This window comes from Ailuropoda melanoleuca, unplaced genomic scaffold (genome assembly GCF_002007445.2).
Source record: "Ailuropoda melanoleuca isolate Jingjing unplaced genomic scaffold, ASM200744v2 unplaced-scaffold5950, whole genome shotgun sequence".
In the NCBI taxonomy this organism is placed as follows: Eukaryota; Metazoa; Chordata; class Mammalia; order Carnivora; family Ursidae; genus Ailuropoda; species Ailuropoda melanoleuca.
The window spans coordinates 25,183-48,010 of NW_023233281.1; the positions used below are offsets into that span (position 1 = coordinate 25,183).

The window sequence follows — 22,828 nt, forward strand, 5'->3', positions numbered from 1 at the left end:
CCCACACCAGTGGCCGTCCTCACTCATCTTCCAATTCAGTGCTGGTCTCTTAGGGAAATACCCTCCCACCTACCCCGAAATCATGTTTTATCTGCACATCCTGTGGCCCCATCACCTTGACATGCAAACCAACCATCATGGAGGCAAACAGATTTATGGGATCAGGGCAGCCACGGAGAGGCCGAGGGATCCAGGCAAGCAAAGCTTGGTTGCATGTCTGGCCCGGTCCCACGCCTCCGTGGGCTTCAGCAGCTGCTGCTGTCTTGCATTTCAAAACAATTTACATCTTTTTCCTTCTGAACCCACATGAAGTGCCTGTGTACATCTGCACATCTAGGCACCTCAACTCACTTGAAGGGGGTGTAAGAAGAGTTTTGTCTTCCCATTTCTGTCGTGGTCCAGGTTACCCTGAGGCCACCGGCACTGGCTTTGGGGTCTGGATTCTCACCGCAGGACACATGGGCAGGATGGCATGCTCAGCACTGGTCCTGCTGGCCCTCTGAGGATGATTCCGGGATCTGTCTAGAACCGGAAGGACCATGTGACCTGCGGCCAGCACTCCGCCTGCAATACCACCATCTGCTGGGGAACACAGAACATTACACTCTGGGGACAAATGAACATACTCAGGACATGGAATTAGGGAAGCATCAAAATATTTGACATGATATTACAGCCCCTATAAAATAAACCAGGGCATGTCATGTATTTTCAAAACCCTTTTCCATACATTTAATATTATTTTAACCAGCATCATATGACAAATGCTTGTCAACTAAGGCACTGAAATGCATTTTTATTTTCAAAGGTAATGCATGTCATGGATGGGTGACCTAAGTCCTAGAGTGACACGTGTGTGTGATAATGATCTAACACACAAGGGGCCCATCTGTGTGTGCCTGCCAAGAGGGACTGGGAGTTGCTAAAGCGGGGGAACATAAGTGGAATCGTCTGTTCATCAGCCTCTTGGCAAACCCCAACTATTAGTCTAGAGTTACTAAAGAAAGGCCAGAAAAATTTTACCCAGTGTTGGCAATGTAAAAAATCAGCAGTCTGGGGGAAGACTACACGAAATGTTATTTTTAGCAGCACAGGGTTGCTGAATGTTGAGGAAGAGAGGCCTGCATCTTGTTTACACCCAGGCACTGAGGCTCCTGGCTCCGGACTCACCTTCTCGTGAGCTCCTCCTGGATCACCTTGCCTAAATCACAACCCCGGCAGGGCTCCTGGGTGCCTTCCCTGCTCTGTCCCCAGCACAGCGCGGGTCACCAGCCAGGGGCTGTTTGTGACTTGAACGATCTCAGGTCATGTTTTGCTGTGGCCTCTACGAGGGCGTTGTGAACAGGGAGTGCGTTTAGACCTTGAACAGCACCTGCACAGAGCAGGTGCACACAGGAGCCCGCGGAGGGACCGGCTGTAGGTTTGGAAAGGGATGGCATCTCGAGGCCAGCCTAAATCCAGGTCCTCCTTCGTGCAGTCCCCACGTCACGGGCTCTTTCCTTCACAGCCATCCCTGGCTCCTACGGCTGATTTTTCTGCAATGTGGATGACACTTAACCTAGGAGGGCCAGTACCCAGCAGGGCATGCGCCTGGCTCCTCCCGTGAAAGGCACGGCCCAGACCCTGAGTCGGGGGTGGTTGTCAGAGTGGGAGACTCTCGGGGCAGCTGGCCCAGGTCCCCAGCTCTCCTGGAAGCTGTGCCAGGGTGCCGTGGGGGCTGCCAGCTGTGTGAGCCGGGCTTGGCCACCGGGGACGCCGGTTCCTGGATATGTGCGTGGACACGCCCTCCGACCAAATCTTCAGTCAGTTTTCTCTTGCTGGCATTCTGGGCAGCCTTTAGTGGAAAGACCTGTGGGTTTTGAAAACGCCACTGCCTTCAGGTGAGCATGGAGACAAAATTGACGTACTCTTTTGGGTAACAGCAACTGCTATGACTTAACTGTTTCAACAGAATTTTGCTGCTGGGAAAAATCTAGTGAACAAGCCAGCTTTCCCTTCTTGTCGCAGGAATAACCAAGCTCTGGGACACGGCCGCTGGACCTTGTAGTGTGCAGGGCAGGTGCTAGGACTGTCTGAAATAGGCAAACTAATAGCATGAATATCATGGGCTACTCTAAGCCAGTTGTGTGACAACAGCAAGCGAAGGTTTTTCCTGTGTGTATATATCCATATATTTGTATATATTTGTGTATCTATCTATCATCTATCTATCTATCTATCTATCTATCTATCTATCTATCTATCTATCTATCTATCTATCTCATGGAGTTGGAAATGAGGTTCCTTGACACATTAATCTCACGAACAGCGAGTTGAATCAAAGTTCTGGAGAGAAGAAAGAAGAATTAATATTCTAGATGTGTTTTCTCCCCTACTAATGCCTGCTGCCTACTGTTTCCTCAGGCAAACCCCTTAACGTGATGTGTGATGGAAACCGGTGGTGGCTGTAGATTTACAAATCAAAGCCCCGAGTCGCCCCAGGAGCCAGTGCTGATGGATCACGTGATCAGGGCTGTTCCTAATTGGTTTCCAGAGTGCGTGCGCGTGCGTGTGCGTGTACGTGTACACGCACGCACGCACCGCTCTTAAGCCCCTTTCCGAATGTCTTAGAAGCATTGCTCTGTAAGTAATTCCGTTTGAAATTTTCAGCTATAAATTCATACATACCAGCAATTCTGCCCAGTCATTAACACTTGATGGCTTTTTAAAAAAATATTTTATTCATCTATTTGTAAGAGAGAGACAGAGAGAGAGAGATGGAGCATGCTCGGGGGAGAGGGAGAAGCAGGCTCTCCCCTGAGCAGGGAGCCCACACGGGACTCGGTCCGAGGACCCTGGGATTATGAGCTGAGCTGAAGGCCGACTGAAGCGTCTGGCTTCACCCACGGAGCCACCCAGGCATCCCGAAACTTGATGGCTTCTAAATTTTGTTTTGAGGAGAAACTCACTTTTGTAAGGTAGAGCGCGGCGGTTCGTGTGGAGAACAGCCGGGAAGCTCCAGGGAGCGCCCGGTGACTTTGTCCGCAAACTGAAGTATATCACTTTTCATCCTTGGCTCCTGCGGTGGAATTTGTAAGTCGGCTCCTACCACATACTCCCATGATGAGCACTATTCTGTGCCTAAGGAAGACAGGCGCTTTTAACTGAAAAACAAACTGCTTTTTTAGTTAAACATGTTTCTGCATCTACAACAGAAAAGAAAGACCCCCCCCCCACCCCGCAATACCACCCTGTAATTTGGATAATCTAAACCAGCAGTCAGCAAGCTCTTTCTATAAAGGGCCAGATAGTTAATATTTTAGGTTTGGGGAACTGCGGAGTTTTCTTTGTTTATGTTTTGTTTTGTTTTGACGACCCTTTAAGAATGTAAACGGCATTTTGACTGAGGGCTGTGTACAAAACAAAACAAAAAAAACAAACAAAACAAAAACACGCCAGGATTTGGCCCAAAGAAAATACAACATTCCGTGCACATCCCTTCTTTTCCCAAAATAAGTATGTCTTGCAAATGAGGCGAATTCCAGCTCTGTGGGCCATGATCCATGATAAATAGCTCATTAGGACATCATGGAAGTCTTAAAAAGTTCACCCCAATTAAAACCAATTTTCCATGAATTTCATGAATTTATATTTCTATAGAATTGGGGTCATTCGTGACTTTCTTTGCTCTTTATTATTTTTTCTCTTGTAGATTTCCCACCTGGAGTCACTTTCCTTGTCTGAATTACACCTATTAGTGCTTTCTGCTGGTGGCAGTCTCTGGGTTTCTGTTTGTCTGAAAAACCATCCGTGTTGCCTTCGATCTGGGGAGAGATGCTGTCTGGGTATTGGAGATGGTCCCAGTGGGGAGGACGCCCTCCTGTTCACTGCTGTGGGGCAGCCGTGGGGACTGTGCTGACCCAACCAGACTCTGGGGACAACCCCGTACTCCTCTCTGCCTTCTTGGTAAGCTTTGTTTGTTTGTTTTTCAGGTTTCTTTTTCTTTATGCAATCTATCTAGGTGTGCATTTTTATGTATTTCTTCTGCTTGGAATTTGTTAGTTTTCTGGAATCTGTGGATTTGGCATTTTTCATCAGTTCTGGAAAAATGTCATCGTCTCTTCACGTTTTGGCTCTGTGTCACTCTCTAATAAAGCATATTTTAGAATGTTTCTGATGCATGGGGCGGTTTTCACGCATCGTTCCTTCTCTGATGACATCCTAGTTAATGTATTTGAAAGATTCTCTGTAGGAATAACTTTTTCCTGCCAGCGAGGTACCATTTCCAGGGTTTATGGACATGTATTTCTGCCAGGCTTCTGGTGGGTGGTTGGGGACTTTAACCTGGGGCTCCCTTACCCCAAGCTCAAGCCCTAAGGTTCTCCGGATGGTGCTGATGGTTTGCACCTAGCTCTGTTCTCAGCCCGAGCTGCACCCCTCTGGATTCCTGCAGGGAGGTTGCCCACCCGACTCCTCACCTTCTCTCAGCCGTGGGAGTTTTATTTCTGCCCTCCAAAGTGAGGCCATCAAATCAAAGTTGTTTTATGTGTGTGATTAACAAAAGCCATCAAGGAAAAATTTCCATATTCACCTTATAGGACTTTATTATTCTTTCCTGTTTCAGGCTGGTATTCCTTATGGGATTGTCAGTTTTTCAGTGTGTGTGTGTATATAGGAGAGACTCAGAGTTCTCCAGAGAAACAGAACCAACAAGAGGTGAACTCTAAGATCAAACATAAAGACCAGGCCTGGAGAGAGATTCATTGTAAGGAATTGGCTCCCACAGTTGTGGGCGCTTGGCAAGTCCAAAATATGTAGGATGGGCGGCAGGCTGGAGACCCAGAGAGAAGTTGCAGTTTGAGTCTGAAGGTGAGCCAGTGGCAGAATTCCTTCTTCTAGGAAGTCAGTCTTTTTTCTATCAGTGCCTTTCAACTGATAAGATGAGGCCCACCCACACCATGAAGGGTCATCGGCTTTACTCCAAGTTTGCTGATTCAAATGTTAATCCCATCTAGAAAATACCTTCACAGCAGTGTCTAGGCTGGTGTTTGATCAAGCATCTAGGTACCACGGGATGGCCAAGTTGACACATTAAAATTAACCATCACAGTGTGTACACACGCATACACGTATCTTCAGCAATCCCAAAATTTATTTTCAGTGTAGGAGTTGTTACAAATAACTAACCTGCCATTACGCAACTTGAAGATTTTTTTACGCTAATGTATTTTTGCTTAGTTACTATTATTATGACCAAATGGAGCCAAGTTAGGATTAACATAATCTTTTTCCAAAGTTGCAAAAGATTGTTGGCAATAAAACTATTTAAATTTGTTTATAATATTTTCCCTCTCTCTTATAAAGTGGTTTTGGATTTCTTCTCAAAGTTATTGATATTAATGGATTTTTTCCCCTTAGGGGGACAAAGGTTGTTCTGATGGCGTGCAGCTCCATCTAGTGGCTACAAGTTGAATTCGCCCATTGGCAAGATTCACAAAACCTGGAACTTTCCAGGAGGCTGGCAAGGTGCTGCTCACGGTGTGATCCCAGGTCCCCCAGGAGACCTCTGATTATCTCTTCAGGAGGGGAGGGGTCAAAATCATCTTCATAATACTGATAAGCTCAGTGATCATTTCAATGATGTAAGTGTTTGAGGCTGGATGGTGGAATTTGGACGGTTTATGTAATTCAGTGAACTGTCATTTTCCCAGTGGCTAATGTGTGATGTTCCAGGTTCCATGAGGGCCAGCCACAGTGTGAGAGAGATCAGAGGAGCAGCGTGGCAGGTGTGAGAACATCGCCAGCGAGGTTTCGGATTCCATGTCGTGGCTCACCCTCCAGATGTTGCCGTGTGGCCGGGCGTGAGGAGGACAGTCCACCCCGAATGCGGAACCACGTGCCCAGCTTCCTTGAGCTGGACATCGAAGAGGTTTGCAAAAATGTGAAAGCTTGCCACTCTAGCTATTTTCTTGTTTCCAGAAATATAGTTATTTTTCACAAATATGTTGTTTGTGATGACATCTAACAGGTGTTTCATTTTTGTGACTTTAAAGTGAATTCGTAAATACATATTATAAAAATTTCTCAGTTTAAATTTCTAGTGTGGTAAGCACAGGCAGATACAACCTACATAAATAAGAGCTGTTTGGGTTATCGATAATGTTTAAGGGTGCATAGGGCTCCCGAAACGTCTGACCGAAAAGTTCAAGAAAGTTTAGAGAGGAGGAATAATACTTGGTAATCTCCGATAATTAAAAATAAAATGTAACGTTGAATTCAAGAACTGGAATGATTTGAGTCAGAGGATAAAACGTATTGATATATTGTGAATTTTTGATACTTTACATCATTTCATTTGTATATCAAAACAGTTAATGGCTGATCCTTCTGTTTTTACTTTTCATAGTTTTAAAGCAGGGTCCGTTCCTGACTTGATCACGTCTTAGCTCCGTCTCTTTTCTGTTCAACAACCATTTGAGGGCATACTCACTGGGTGTGTGTTCTGTGCCAGGCCCAGGAATGATGGTGACCTATAAGAAGGGAAGGAGACTAGTTTCTGCCTCTCCCGGCCTGGAATAGTAACAACTTGTTTATGCACACTTTTAAAAATTGCTCAGCTTTCTAAAATCACTCCCACATTTAAGTCGGGAAGGTCATGTTTTAGTTGATGAATAATCCGGTGCCCTTGGGCCCCAGGCATCGCGATCTGCAGTTTTATGCCTAACTGGCTGCAGTGAGAATTTTATCTAATAACCTCTCTGTTGACTGAGGGTATTTTGCTGCTGGTGTATTCTGTGTATTTTTTTTCCCCACAAAGTCTTCTGAAAGTGAGAAAGTTCTGCTCTAATAGAAGAAATGCTTTTCCTCTCCACGGAAATCTTTAGTAAAAGGCGAAAGATTTATGCGATCTGAAGAGAAACCAGAGTAGCACAGAGTAGCGCAGTCGTTAAGCATCTGCCTTCGGCTCAGGGCGTGATCCCGGTGTTCCGGGATCGAGCCCCACATCGGGCTCCTCCGCTGGGAGCCTGCTTCTTCCTCTCCCACTCCTCTGCTTGTGCTCCCTCTCTCGCTGGCTGTCTCTCTGTCACATAAATAAAAATAAAATCTTTAAAAAAAAAAAAAAAAAGAAGAAATGCTTTTAAAGAAGAATGACAGTCGAAGGCCCAAGTTCCCTGACGTGATTCTGTGGAGGCTCCGTGTAAGAATAAAAGAAAATGATGAAGTGCAGAGCTCATGGGGAAGGCAGGCAGAATGATGTGAACTCAGGAAAAGTCAGAACAGCGGCATCACAGAGAGAGCCTGGCCCTCCTGTGTCCCACGTCTGCGCCTCGTGGCTCCTGGGTCATTGTTCATCGAACTGCATGGGGACAGGTGCCTTCCCGTTCTTGGGTTCGAACTGCACGGGGACAGGTACCTTCCCGTTCTTGGATGCTTATTGTATGGTGATGATAGCTCAGGTGTGTGCTCGCATCTTGCGGAGGAAGAGAACTGGTTGGATGCAGACCGCCAGGTCAATTGACCCCTAGATGGACGTGAGATATTTATCACAGGACCTGGCTCCCGTGACTGTGGGCCCGGGAAGCCCCCCTGATCTGCCGGGCGTGAGCTGGACGACGGGGCCAGCTGGTGCTGCAACTCCATCCAAGCTTGAAAGTCTGACAGCAGGGAAGCCATGGTGGAGGTCCCAAGTGCAAGAGCCCAGGAGCCAGAAGTGAGGATGTCAGGGGCGGGAGGAGACACTGACCCAGCTCCCGGCCCCGCAGAGGGAGGGGACTTTCCTCCTCTTCCTTTGGTTCTGTTCAGGCCTCAGTGATTGCATCATGCCCACATGCCTTTCAAAGGGGGGACTTTACTCAGTGTGGTGACTCACAGACATCCCAGAGGTCGGTTTCACCAGCTCCCCCGGCTGAATGCAGTCGGGCACGTGGAAATTACCCACCCCAGGGTGACAGTAGGGACCAGCCTGTTGCCCCAGAGTATTGATTAATCGGTCCCAGTTTGGATCCTAAGCTGTATGGGCTCCACATTCTAGCAGAGCCACGGACATTTGGAGGTAAGGTAGATCTTTTTTTTTTTAAAGATTTTATTTATTTGACAGAGAGAGACAGCCAGCGAGAGAGGGAACACAAGCAGGGGGAGTGAGAGAGGAAGAAGCAGGCACCTAGTGGAGAAGCCTGATGTGGGGCTCGATCCCAGGACACTGGGATCACGCCCTGAGCTGAAGGCAGACGCTTAATGACTGCGCCACCCAGGCACCCACAAGGTAGATCTTAATGATTCATTTGTTTGACTTTATTGTTACTGACTTTAATTTATTAGGAAACTTCATTCATGTGTTATCCAGTGTCACAGAGTTCATCAACACTGGTCTCTGGGATGCAAACTTTGAACGTCAGTCCTGTACCAAATGTATGGCCATTTATTTGGTATTACTATCCGATTCTCCCAATTTGCCTGTGGATTAATAGGTACCTTGGAATGATGGCAGTAGACCCAGAAGGACTTGCTAGGAGCAGGTACATGGTGCTGGGGACCCTTCGGGGCAAGAGAGCCCTGTGACGGCAAGTTACATTACACCAAACAGGGTTGAAGAGTCCGGGATCAGGTGAGGACCCAGTTCATGAGAAAGCTGGAGAGCCAGGCCTCAGCAGCTGGGCTGGCCTCATTGGAGACCAGGGCACGTTCAAAAGCTTAGCTGTCTAAAGATGACGGGCAAGTGTTGTCTTGGCCTTCGTTTAACCCTGAGAAGAACATTCCTTCATCCCACATCTTTTTGTGGGCTGACAAGGCTGCGATCTTGTTGCACTGGGAGAATTGGGGACAGCTGTTAATGGCAGGGTCTTAAAGGTTTCGTAGGCCAGCAGCAGAAGACCGAGGAAAACAAACACCAGCAGACTCTTGATCTCAAATAAACACAGAGTTAACGCCCCGGGAGAGAGCTTTCCACGTCTTGTGCAAAGGCCTGGTCTTACCACCCAAGCCCCCTGCCCCACTACGGCATGCTCTGAGGAATGAGTAGCAGACCACACAGCTGGGAATGGAAATGCCAGAAACGTGACACTGGATTTTAGTGACCACTTCTGACTTCCATGGATTTAAGAAGAATTTGCCCCTAGAGCCTATGTTTGTGTGCATTGAGCCTAGCGTCTCAGCTGACTTGACCCATTTGCAAATGACCCCATCACTCACCCTGGGGATTTGGCCACAGTCCTGTGCTGAACTGGACCATGGCCTTCACCTTGACCTTGACCTGGGAGCCATCCCTCCTTTGAGGCTAAATAGTGATGGACTAAAAATCAAGATATTTAAATTCTAGCTCAAACTCACTGCATAGCCATGTAACGCTGGACAATTTTTTTCTTTTTTTAAATCTGTTTGGTCTTTGATTTCTGCATGCGTGGGGTAAAGGGAGGGGACCGGGTGGGGTGAGAGCCAATGTTCCGTCCAGTGCTGAGAGTCCTCCGTGGGCTGGCCGACTTCCTATCAGCAGCCCCACTCTCTGCTGGAGCCCAGGGGCACATGGCTTGTCTCCTGCTCCGCAAGGACAGGGCCGGCCCTGCCAGCTGATTGTACTCGCGTGCCCTCCATCCATTTTTGTTTTATTACAGCCACTATTCTTACAGGCACATGGCTGAGCCGCATTGTTGGTAATCTTAAAGCCATTAAGTGCTTTCAGGATGGAATCCTCTTGGCGTGCCCAGCTGCTTCTCCGGTGCCTGTTTCCTGGATCCTGTCCTGAGTCAGGCAGCTGGTGACTCTGTCCCTGTGCGGGAACGCTCCCTTCCCTGGGCCTGATCGTTCGGGATTGAAATCGTAGCGTATGGGGGCTTAAACCAGGGTCATGTCATCCAGACTCTCACTTTACAAATGGGGAAGCCAAGGCCCAGGGCGGTCGGAGGGATTCTGCCCGGGTCACGCAGCTTTGACAGCAGATTAGCAAACTTAGCAGCCAGGCCTGGAGCCAGCGCCCTTGACGCTCGGCCCCGGCACTGTGGCCAGATCTCAGCCACGCTAGCCTCGTCGAGATTATTTAATGACATCGTCGAGATAAACTTCCCATTAATGGAGGGCCATGTCTGTAAATAGAAACCTGTAAATAGAATCTACAGGGTAAAAAAAGGTGCTTGTTGCGTTTCTCCGAGGTGCAAGGCACTATTTCGGTCAGACTTGGGGATGGATCTGAACCCACATCTGTCTCTACACACGTCTTTAGAGTGGGTACAGGTAGTTTAGAAAAAGTTGTTTCAGCAGTTGTATGGTTTTGACCCGGACAGATGGGCACTTCTCACAGTTTTAAACATAAGCATGAATATTGCATTAAGGGTCACATTTTAATCTTTTTTTCAAATTGAAGTATAATTAACATGATGTTATGTTAGTTTCAGGTGTGCAACAGAATGATCCAACAATTCTGTGCATTTCTCAGTGCTCATCTTGAATTTTTTGAGTCACAGAACTCTGTGGTTGTCCATACAAACTATAAATGACCGCAGTCTTCACTTTCCCTCCTCATACCCAGGTCCTTGTACCCCCTGTGGGTTTCCTCTGCTGAGAAAATGTCTGTCCTATAACTGGCCCGGATGAAACTTGTGAGTCACAAAGGAACTGGTCCCTGCGCAGTTAGCCGGGCTCCATGTTTCCATGGCCCTAGGCCTGCGGCTCCCAGCACCCCATCTTGTTGGGGGTGATGGAGGTCACGCCAGGCAGAACATACATAGGATACCTGCTAGGTACATAGCTCAGGTCTCCTGCCAGGTTTCCTAGGCTGTGTTTTGATTTACAAAATATGGAAAAACTTTGGGCTCCATTACAGAGACATTGAGTAATGCCCAAATACCAACCAATCTAGTTGCTTTGATGTTTTGGAGGACTTTCGGTTTTATCATACTCGGTGTCTTGTTAGTACAAAAGTAGGCACATTAGCTAATTTGTCTGGTTTATTCACTCAGTAAGTGAATATTTGTTGAAATGTGTCTCTGGGGGCACCTGGGTGGCACAGCGGTTGAGCGTCTGCCTTCGGCTCAGGGCGTGATCCCAGCGTTCTAGGGTCGAGCCCCACATCAGGCTCCTCTGCTGTGAGCCTGCTTCTTCCTCTCCCACTCCCCCTGCTTGTGCTCCCTCTCTCGCTGGCTGTCTCTATCTCTGTCGAATAAATAAATAAAATCTTTAAAAAAAAATGTGTCTCTGTAGTTCCATGGTGTGCCCAGTCTGTTTGATGAGACTGACGAGCCAAGCAGTTGCCATAAGGAATATGTGGTCACTGATCAACAGGGCTCTGGAAGAAAGAAACATGGCTTTCGGGAACGTTAAAGGACCCTAACTTAACTTGGGGTCAGAAAAGACATCTGAGGAATTGGTGTTTGAGGTGGAGTCTGAGGGGGGTTAACTCGGAGAGGGGAGGCTGGTGTGGAAAGTGCTCCAACAGGAAGGACCCGGCCCTGAAGACTCCAGGGCCAGGCGGGGCTGTGTGGGAGACGGGGGTGGCTGCTCAGGTGTGTGCTCTGAGACACTTACGTGGGACCGGGATTGGAGAAGGCCTCGCAGCCGGTGGGAGCCTGTGGGGAGAGGCGGTGGCAGGCAGGGGCCGGGTGAGGTGGCCCCGCCGGTGTGGGCACCATGGGGGTGCACAAGGAAGGAGGTGGCAGGTGCAGGGGGATCCAGGAGGGACTATGCTTGGGATCTGTGGGCCTGAGGAAGGTGTGCAGGACTTTACAGCTCTGCCACTCAGGGGTAGGGGACATTGATGGGGGGCAGCAAGGAGAGCCCGAGTTGGGCTTTGACTTGTTGAGTTTGAGGTTCCCCGTGATCTTCAGAAGGAGGTGGAGAGGCTGCTTGGGGTCGAAGCCTTGTGCCTTTAGAAGCTGCGGCCTGACTGAGGACGAGGTTGCCTGGGGGAGGACAAAATGAGAAAGGAGAGGCACATGGATGCCCTGGAGGGGCTGGAGGTGGGGACAGACACCCGGAGCACAGGGACTCCAGGCAGGCGGACCGTCGGCAGGATCGGAGGGTGGCCCAGAGTGGAACAAGTGACACGGAGGTCATGGGTGACTTGGAGCTATTTTGGGGCCTGATGTGGCATGAGTGGAAGGCAGGCTGGAGGAGACAAAGGGTTTGGGACGGTGAATACATGGAAAACTGACTGTACGCAGAGCTTTCCACAGTCTGTCTGGAAGGACAGGCCGGTGGCTGCAGGGGAAGGTGTGGCTGAGAAAGAGGACTGGGAGGTTGGAGGATGTTTGAGGATGATGGGAACATGTCCCATGGGGTGCTGAGAAGCAATGCGGGAGAGCCCAGGGGCGAGGGAGGGCCCTGAGAAGATGTGGGGGGCAGGGCTAGGGGCCCCAGGGAGGAGGAGAGGTTATTTGCATAAAATGAGGGGGAGTGAGTTTGCCTTGAAAGCAGCCGCGTATGTGATATTAGGGGGCCCTGGTGTCTAACTCTTGTGTGGTGGCAGCAGGCCTTTGTGGACCCCTTGCTGGCCCGGGAAGGAGCTGCTGGCTCCTGAGTGCTGTGCGGTGGGGGGTGGGGGGGCAGCGCCCTGCTTGGCCTCGCTGGCCCTGGGTTTGGGGGCGTGGGTGGGAGGGGCCCCTCCCTGCCACAGGGTCTCCGCAAGCGCCACCCAGCTGGGGCCGCTTGCCTTCCTTTCTGGGGAGATTGCGGGACACAGTGCTCTGGTTTGCATTGCTCCTGACGGAGAGCCTGCTGTCCTCATCTGTGCAGGATTTGTCTGCCTCGTTTCTTGCGTTTGAGCTTTCCTTGGAACCGCTGGTTCTAAGCAATGGGATTATGACGTGACCTGGTTTTATTCATGTTTCTTGAGCTTGGTGTTGCTGATGTCTGTGGTTACGGTTTTCAACACGTCTAGAAAGGTTTTGGCAAGCATTTCTTCAGATCCTCCCTTCCGTGCAGCGCCTCCTGCTGTGGGGACTGGTTGCACGTAGATTAATCCGCTCCGGCCTCTCCTTGGGCTCTGTGATGATGCTCCTTACATTTTCCCCATCTTTTTTCTTTTTGTATTTTATTTTGCATATTTTCTGTTGTTATATCTCCAGTATTTTCACTCATCTTTTCATCTGAAATAACATGCTGGTAATCCCATCAGCGCATTAAGAAAATCTCAGACACGGCAGTTTTCACGTATAAAAGTTTGACTTGGCTCTTCATTAACATTTTCTGTTATTGCACGTGTTCGATCTGTGCCCCGCCTTCCTGAGCTCACGGACACGTCAGAGCAACCTTCCTCATGGGGCTGATTTTGGTCCACTGCTGAGGCAGTGCGCATGTCTCAGGAACGAGGAGAGGGCCCTCCTGGCTGGGGGCACCCGGGGTCTGGGGTCTCCAGACCCTCTGTGAGCTCGGGGATTTCCGCACGCGAGGGAGCAAAGTCCACGCACGGGAAGGCACGTGCGGTAGGGAGAGTGAGGGAGTGTTGTTGAGTCGCTGAAGCTCTTTATTAAGTTCTTACCATTGTTTGTATTTGTCAGTTCTAGAATTTTCATTGTATCCTTTAAAAACAAAATCAATTGCAGGAGAAAATCGAGATGACGGTGAGTATGGTGATGACATAGCTCCAAAGGTATGATCCATGACAGAAATAATCGATTGGCTGGATTTCATCAAAACAAAACACTTCTCTTTGAAGAACAACGTAAAGAGATTGGGCAGAAAGTCTCAGCTTGGGACAGCCCAAATCCAGAACACCGACTGTGCTGGCGAGGGTGCGGAGCAAAGGGGGCCCCCCACTCACTGCCCGCGGGAGTGCAGAGCGGTGCGGCCACTTTGGAGGACAGTTTGGTGGTTTCTCACAAAAGTAAACACACTCTTACCATGTCAACCAACAATGGTGCTGATGGGTTGAAAACCCATGAAAATAAGTTTCATGAGTTGAAAATTTATGATCACATAAAAGCCTGCACGTGGATGTCTATCATAATTTTATTCATAATTGCCAAAACCTGGAAGCAACCAAGATGTCCTCCGGTGGGTGCTGGATAAACTGTGGTCCATCCGGACAATGGAATATCATTCAGCACTAAAAATAAACGAGCCATGAAGCCTTGAGAAGACATGGAGGAGCCTTAAATGCATTCGTAAAGTCAAAGAAGCGAAGACAACCTCCTGTCTGATTCTAACGCTGACATTCTGGAAGAGGCAAAACTATGGAGACAGGAAAAGATCAGTTGGGAGTGGGGGAGGGAGGGACGAGCAGGTGGAGCACAGAGGGTTTTAGGGCAGTGAGATTGCTATGCATGATACTGCAATGATGGGTAACTGTCATCACGCATTTGTTCAAACCCACAAGAGTGTATGACACCAAGAGTGACCCTGATGTACACTGTGGACTCTGGGTGATGATGACATGTCCATGGGGGCTCATGAGTGGTAACAAATGCACCATCTGGTGGGGGTGCTGGTGGTGGGGGAGGCTTACATGTTGGGGGGGCAGGAGGCACGTGGGAACGCTCTGTACTTTGAATTTGGCTGTGAACCTAAAACCGATCTAAAAAGTAAAGTATGTCAAAAAGAATAAGGAGTAAGTTACAAAAAGTATCTATGCTATTCTTAAAAGAAATCCTGTTCTCTGATGAAATTCTCCATCTTATAATCATTTTTTTCTTGAACATAGTAATCACAGATATTTTAAATTGTATATGGTAACTCCAGTGACTTGGGAATCTTCGATCTTTTTGTATTATCATCTTATCGTCTTGGTCTCTGTATTGGATTGAGTGTGTCCCCTCCCCCCCATTTATGTCCTTCAGTCACAAAAAATAATGTGACCTTATTTGGAAATAAAGTCTCTGCAGATATGATTGGTTAAGGACTGTGCTGAGGTCATAGTGGATCATGGTGGGCCCTAAATCCAGTGCGAGTGTCCTGATGAGGGACAAAAGAGGACACAGACATAGAAAAGGTGCTGTGATGACAGACCGAGCTTGGAGTACAGGGTCCACAGCACTGGATAACAGGAGCCATCAGAAGCTGGAGGAGGCGAGAAAGGATCCCTTTAGAGCCTTCAGAGGAGCACAGTACCCTGGCACCTGGATTTTTGACATCTGGTCTCCAGAGCTGAGAGGGATTAAATTTCCGTTGTTCTAAGCCACCAAGATTTCAATAATTCATGACAACAGCTGTAGGAAACAAATGGTCTTCTTGTCTTATGAATTTTGCTTGAATGACTGAAGTTGCCTAAGAAATACTGTGCGGTTCTGAGTGATGCTGGTCTCATGGGATGGAGTCACTGTCTGCTTTCTGCTCTTTCAGTGCTTTGTGGTGGTCTGGGCTCATATCTGTGTGCCTCACCCCTTTCTTTCATCCTGGCCTTTCAAATCCTGGATGTGTTGTCTAACTCAGGCTCTAATACCTATGTCCTTAGCCCTATGACATTGATAAAAAGCTCCACTGTTCTCTCTGCTGCTTAGAACAGATCTCTGTTTCCGGCCAAGAGTTGGACAATGCCCAAAGGTGAAAAGCAGTATGCAGGAAGACACAGTTCTCTCTAGGGCCTTTGTCCCTCACATCCTGGCTGCCCGATCGATAGATCCATCCATCCATCCATCCATCCATCCATCCATCCATCCATCCATCCACCCACCCACCTCCCTATATGTCTATCTATCTAATTATCTATCTATCTATCTATCTATCTATCTATCTATCTATGTATTGTCTATCCATCCATTCACCTATCTATATGTCTATCATCTCTCTCTCTCTCTCTTCTTATTTACATTTTATCTGAATTTTTAGTTCTGGGTAAGAATCTTGTCCTATCAGAAGCAGTTGTGTTATGGATAGAAGTATAATAGAGCTATTTCCGTGTATTCGAGTCTAAGTCTACTTCACACATATTATGTATTACCTACTACCTAGAGTCAATGAGAATATGAAAACAAGCAGATATCATGAGACGTGGTAGGTGCTCAATAAATACTAATGTATGTATACATAAAGTATATATATATTTAAAATCTCTATATATAAAGTTGAGGCAAAGAATTGCCATATATAGCCTCGCTTTGTAAACTCTGGATATCTCCCTTTGGCTCTGAGCACTATTAACTATTGTGTTAACCAAAGTAAATTTCTCACATCTCTAGTGTATTTGTTGGGTAATTCAGGAGTCCTTTCTTGAGTGCAGATCTGGGACGAAGGGCATCGGGGAGAAGCAGGCAGGTGTAGTTGCCCTGGAAACCTTCACTCAGCAATGGAAGCTCAGTGTGTCATACGAATACCAGCCCTGACAGGGGCGCCAGGTCACATGACTTGGGAGTCTAAAATAAGGGCAAACGTCAAAAACAGGAAAGCAATTTAAGGAAATCTAGCATTTCTTTTCCTAACTTTTCCTGAAAATGTGCCAGAAGTAGGTGGAAGCATAAGTTGCAATAATGCGAGTAGATAAATGAACCCTCATCTCCAAGCCACGACTTTTTGTGGACCCATGTTTGACTCAGTACGAAATATAAGGAAGGAGTTTCTTCTGAATGAAAGTTATCTGTTTGGTCAGTCAGTGGATGAGCGTGGCCTCAGGGAAACATCTGCGGAGCATCTCAGGGATGAGAAAGGAGGTGTTTCCTTTCTCTGAACAAGGTCAGACTCTCACGATGGATGTTTCAGAAGGTTCCCATGGAAGGATGGCGGCTCATTCACCTTGCCCATGTGGCTTTCTTGAGGTTTAAACCACCCCATCACAGTTCTGAGTATGGAACACGCACGTGTACATCTTTGGGAAGAAAGGCAGTCGTGAGTTCTGGGCGTGGTGTCCATGAGCCCTAGGCGAGTGTTGCTAGTAGTGCTGTGTCTTATGACACCCACGGACCCATCACTGGACTCGTGGGTGGACACACTAAAGCCACAGTTGCTTACACTATCTGTAGGTAGCAGGACTTTTTTTTGTGCTGTTAAAAAACACATAACATTCATCTAAGGAACATAAGTCAATCAGAGAAAGACAATTATATGATTTCACTCATATGTGGAAGTTAAGAAACAGAACAGGGGGATAGGGGAGGGGAAAAATAAAAATAAAAAATAAAATAAGATGAAATTAGAGAGGGAGACAAGCCATGAGAGACTCTAAATCTTAGGAAACAAACTGCAGGTTGCTGGAGAGGAGGTGGGTGGGGGATGGGGTCACCGGGTGATGGACATTAAGGAGGGTTCATGATGTGATGAGCCCTGGGTGTGATATGCAACTGATGAATCACTAAGTCTACCTCTGAAACGAATGATACACTCTGTTAATTAATTGAATGTAAATTAAAAAAAAACCCACATAATGTTCAGTCTACTCTCTTAGAACATTTTCATTTTTTTTAATTTTATTTTATTATATTATGTTAATCACCATACAGTACATCCCCAGATTCCGATGTAAAGTTTGGCTTCATTAGTTGCGTATAACACCCAGTGCACCATGCAATACGTGCCCTCCTTACTACCCATCACCAGTCTATCCCATTCCCCCACCCCCTCCCCTCTGAAGTCTTCAGTTTGTTTCTCATAGTCCATAGTCTCTCATGTTTCATTCCCCCTTCTGATTACCCCCCTTTTCTTTATCCCTTTCTTCCCCTACCGATCATCCTAGTTCTTATGTTCCATAGATGAGAGAAATCATATGATAATTGTCTTTCTCTGCTTGACTTATTTCACTTAGCATTATCTCCTCCAGTGCCGTCCATGTTGCAGCAAATGTTGAGAATTCGTTCTTTCTGATAGCTGAGTAATATTCCATTGTATATATGGACCACAGCTTCTTAATCCAGTCATCTGTTGAAGGGCATCTCGGCTCCTTCCATGATTTGGCTATTGTGGACAATGCAGCTATGAACATTGGGGTGCATATGGCCCTTCTCTTTACTACGTCTGTATCTTTGGGGTAAACACCCAGTAGTGCAATGGCTGGGTCATAGGGTAGTTCAATTTTTAACTTTTTAAGGGACCTCCACACTGTTTTCCAGAGTGGCTGTACCAACTTGCATTCCCACCAACAATGTAGGAGGGATCCCCTTTCTCCACATCCTCTCCAACAATTGTTGTTTCTTGCCTTGTCTATCTTTGCCATTCTAACTGGCGTAAGGTGGTATCTCAGTGTGGTTTTGATTTGAATTTCCCTGATGGCTAATGATTTTGAACATTTTTTCATGTGTCTGTTAGCCATTTGTATGTCTTCATTGGAAAAGTGTCTGTTCATATCTTCTGCCCATTTTATGATTTGTTTATTTGTTTCTCGTGTATTGAGTTTGAGAAGTTCTTTGTAGATCTTGGATACCAGTCCTTTATCTGTGGTGTCCTTTGCAAATATATTCTCCCATTCCGTGGGCTGTCTCTTAGTTTTTTTGACTGTTTCCTTGGCTGTGCAGAAGCTCTTTATCCTGATAAAGTCCCATAAGTTCATTTTATCTTTTATTTCTCTTGCCTTTGGAGATGTGTCGTGAAAAAGGTTGCTCTGGCCGATGTCATAGAAGTTGTTGCCTATGTTCTCCTCTAGAATTTTGATGGATTCCTGTCTCACATTGAGGTCTTTCATCCATTTGGAGTTTATTTTTGTGTATGGTGTGAGAGAGTGGTCAAGTTTCATTCTTTTGCATGTAGCTGTCCAATTTTCCCAGCACCATTTATTGAAGAGACTGTCTTTTTTCCACCGGATGTTTTTTCCTGCTTTATCAAAGATTAGTTGCCCAAAGAGCCGAGGGTCCATTTCTGGGTTCTCTATTCTGTTCCATTGGTCGATGTGTCTGTTTTTGTGCCAGTACCATGCTGTCTTTGTGATCACAGCTTTGTAGTACAGCTCGAAATCCGGCATTGTGATGCCCCCAGCTTTGTTTTTCCTTTTCAACAGTTCCTTGGAGATTCGGGGCCTTTTCTGGTTCCATACAAATTTAAGGACTATTTGTTCCAGTTCTTTGAAAAATGTCCTCGGTATTTTGATCGGGATAGCATTGAAAGTGTAGATTGCTCTGGGTAGTATGGACATTTTAACTATGTTAATTCTTCCAATCCATGAGCATGGAATATTTTTCCATCTTTTTATGTCTTCCTCAATATCTTTCAAAAGTGATCTATAGTTTCTTGGATATAGGTCCTACGTCTCTGGTTAAGTTAATTCCAAGGTAACGTATGGTTTTTGGTGCTATTGTAAATGGGATGGATTCCCTAATTTCTCTTTCTTCAGTCTCGTTATTCGTGTATAGAAATGCAACTGATTTCTGGGCATTGATTTTGTATCCTGCCACCTTACTGAATTGTTCTATAACTTCTAATAGTTTGGGAGAACATTTTCAGTGTACGGTACCACATTATTAACTCTATGCACGTTGCTGTGCAGGAAATCTCTAGAACACGTTCATCCTGCGTGACTGACTCCCAGTTCCCACTGAGCAGCACCCCCCTCCCCCATTTCCCCACCTCAGCCCCTGGCCACCGCCAACCCATCTTCTTCTGTAAGTTTGACCCCTTTAGACGCCTCCCACGAGGACTCCTGCATTGTGTCGCGGTGTGCTGGCCGCTGTGCTGGCCGATTCCGCCACCATGGCGGCACAGTTCACTCACAGTAGCATGTGACAGGCAGACTTCTTTAGGCTGAATAATGTGTCTATAAACCTCATCTTCCTTACCGATTCATCCACTGAAGGACATGTAGATCATTTCCGTGCCTTGGGTGTTGTGAATAATACCGCAGTGAACACGGGGGAGCAGGCATTGCCCTACAATCCTGCTCTCAGTTTTTTGGGATAAATAGCCAGAACTGGGATTGCTTGATCATACAGGAATGTTATTTTTAATTTTTTGAGGAGCCTCCTTACTGTTTCCTGGGGCGGCCGCACTAGTTTGCCTTCCCACCAACACCGCACGAGGGTCCTAACTTATCACTTCCCCACCAACGCTTGTTATTCTCTGGGTTTTTGTTGTTGTGGTTGCTTGATCCGAGCCGTTCTGGCAGGTGTGCGGTGACAGCCTGTGGTTTGGATTTGCATTTCCCTGGTGATGAGTGGCACTGAGCATCTTTTCATGTGACTGTTGGCCATCTGTGTGTCTTCCTTGGAGAAATGTCTATTTAAGTCCTTTGCCCATTTTTAAAACCAGATTGTTTTTGGTAGTATAACTTTTTTTTTTTTAAAGAAATGTTAGGCAGAAGTTGGATATTTTAAGTAGATTAAAATGGGACTGAGGCCGAGGCGGCCATATGGCACTTTAGAGAATCTCTGTTAGAGTTTTACTACCACCGGTGGGAAATGTGAAGCTGGCTGTGGGCGGGCTGGCTTCGGGTGGGCAGCCTCAAGCCCCTCATGCTCCCAGGCAGGAGGGAAGGTACTGAGACCCTCATGGACGTGATGAGGTGGACGTGGTCCCGTGAGGCCTGTGTGGGCGGCAGCTCCTGGGGATTGAGCTCAGCAAAGCTGGGGCAGGGCGCGTTTCCAGCCTACAGGCTGAGGTCCGGCAGGCTGGGCGCGAGCCCCATCATACTGCAGCCGAACGCCAGGACTGAATTCTTTGGGAAGAAATGAACACTGCACCAGAGAGATGAGCTGTCTAGGGAGAGTCAGGGTGCCTTGGGGCTGGGCTAAGCGGGGTCCAGTGCCCAAGATTGTCCATCACTACAGTGTCTGTCAGGGTCGTGATGAGCTCTGGCTACACGCTGTCTCCGGTAGGCGACATGGCGGGACCCGCTTTAGAGAGGAGGCATCAAAGCTAACGAATGTTCTACAGGCTGTGCCCGTGTAGCTGCTCAGGGATGGAGCTGCGTGAAAGTCTTGGGCTGCCGACCCACGTCGCCCGTGTGTTCCCACCACGATGCGCGGCTTCACTTCGGGGCCCCGGCTCGAGCTTGAGCCTCCTTCCTCGTGAGGCCTCGTCCTCAAATAGATTTTTCTGAGCTGAACATCAGTTTTGGCCCAAGGCTATAATGTAATGTCTTCACTTTGCCCCGTGAGGTAGACACTGAACCAGGGTTCCCACATCATCTGACACTTCTTATCCATGCTGACTTTGTTTCTCCTGAGCATGTTGCAAACTCCCGCAATGGATTGGGAAGTAAAATCACTGATGGTTTTTTCTTTGCGTCCATCAGGATTCTTTGGGTTGTGCTGGATGGAAACCCCATTGCAGGGAGCTTCAGCAAAGAGGGACTTTGTTGTCCCATGATTGGGATGTCTCATGGAGAATGCTGCACCGCGTGTCTCTGGGCATGTCGGCGGGTTCCTGGCGACTGACGGGTTCCCTTCACACACTTGTGCATGCACACACACATACACACACACACACACACACACACACACACATACATGCAGTGCCCATGGCATCATCCTCACAGACAGTCCTGGCCTCAGTGAGACAGCTGAGACCTCACAGGCAGTGGGGGAGGGTCTTACCCCCAATGGTCACACCCTCTTCATGTTGAGCTGTGGTTTGAATGGAGTCCTTTCTCCTGTCAGGGGCCTGCCCTGTCCCAGTCCGCGTTCTGCTCCTCTGAGCAGCGTGGCTGGGCCCGGCAGCATCTCTGAGAGGCCGCATCCTAGGAGGTGAGCCTCCTGCATTAGACGAAGGCTGGAGCAGTTCTGAAATTTACCGTGAGGAGTGTGAGGAGCTCATAGGCCTCTGGTCTCTCCCCGAAAGTGAGGCTGTTTTATCAGGAGAGGCTAGTTTCTGGAGACTCAGGTGACTGAGATGCCATTTGATAGGAGACGGGGCACTATAATCATCCCTCTTTGCCTGGAGGGGCGACCTGTGTGGGCAGAGAGCAGAGGACCATGATGGGCGGTCCTACGGGACCTCAAGAAGGAGGGCAGCACTGGATTCCTTCTGGAAAGGATGCTGATACGCAGAAATAACATGTCAACTGCCTGTGTTTATTCGATACCTCCTTACCACACATGTATTAAATTAAATGCTAGGCTGTTGGAGTAGTAAAGGGGAGAAGACACAAGGTAAAAAGTATGTAGACCCCGGTTCAGTATGTGAGGGACTCTCAGATGAGTCACGTAAATGACTTCCGCTCTCGCTTTGTAGTGTTTCATGGACACATTCATTGACTCCTTTTGCTGGTCTGGCCCTTGGCTGTGTTCCTGATACACCACATATGCGAACGTGGAGATTTTTTGAGTGCCTGGGCACCACTGCATAGAATTTCCTCTAATTGTAACAAACTGAAAGCTAGTTTTACAGGTGGGGAGAACAGCGAGGTAGACCAGCTGGCTGATGGTCACACCCTCTTCATGCTGAGCTGTAGTTTGAATGGAGTCCTCTGGATTCTGAGGTCTGGGACCACCCCTGCATGGCCCCTTCTCTTGGTGGCACATGCCCGGGTCCAGCCCATGGCCATGCCAGGCTTGTGTGATTTATACTTGGACACAAGCTGTGCAAAACGATGGATACCCTGCAATTATCCATAGCGCACATCTGTGCTAATAACTATAAATAAGACGTAACTTGGCGACTGGGCACGGCTCCTCTTTTAGGAAAGGCCGTCCTGCTAAATTAACCTCAGGACGAGACCCGTGAAAACTTGAGTAGTTTCTGGAATAAAAACAAAACCAAAAAACTTCCCAAACACCCCTCCCCCAAGAGGCCCCCTTCCTTTCCTCTGGAACTAGCAGCACTCGAGTCAGGTGCCCTGCTCAGCAAGTGCACCCCGAAATTTGAGCAGCTCTTACACTCATCTGGAAGCACCAGCGAGTGGGCCGGGGAACCTGCAGCTCAACAGGGTTGAAAAGAAGTCTGAGAATTTGTGCGTCAACATTATAATGAGTCGGAGGAGAGCCGGGCACGGGGTGGGGGGCGGGGGGCGGGGGGGATGTCAGCCCCACCCTCTTGTCCTGGGAGGAGAGCGGCGCATTCTGTGGCTCAGGAC

At 47.8% G+C, this 22,828-nt stretch overlaps 1 protein-coding gene and 1 non-coding gene across 2 annotated transcripts in view; one reads left to right on the forward strand and one right to left on the reverse strand.

The window, feature by feature from the left end:
* The first annotated feature begins 2,574 nt into the window (after positions 1-2,574).
* MYOM2 (myomesin 2) overlaps positions 2,575-22,828 on the forward strand; it is a 106,197-nt gene continuing 85,943 nt past the window's right edge. Inside the window, exons 1-4 of the mRNA XM_034652412.1 lie at positions 2,575-2,622; positions 3,692-3,945; positions 5,398-5,621; positions 5,713-5,908. Of these exons, the coding sequence (XP_034508303.1) occupies positions 5,617-5,621; positions 5,713-5,908 (201 nt within the window). The 5' untranslated portion in view covers positions 2,575-2,622; positions 3,692-3,945; positions 5,398-5,616. The remainder of the gene's footprint in view (positions 2,623-3,691; positions 3,946-5,397; positions 5,622-5,712; positions 5,909-22,828) is intronic.
* On the reverse strand, positions 6,787-6,907 carry LOC117799891. Its single transcript, XR_004623044.1, has one exon. It is a non-coding gene; the product is annotated as a U5 spliceosomal RNA (small nuclear RNA).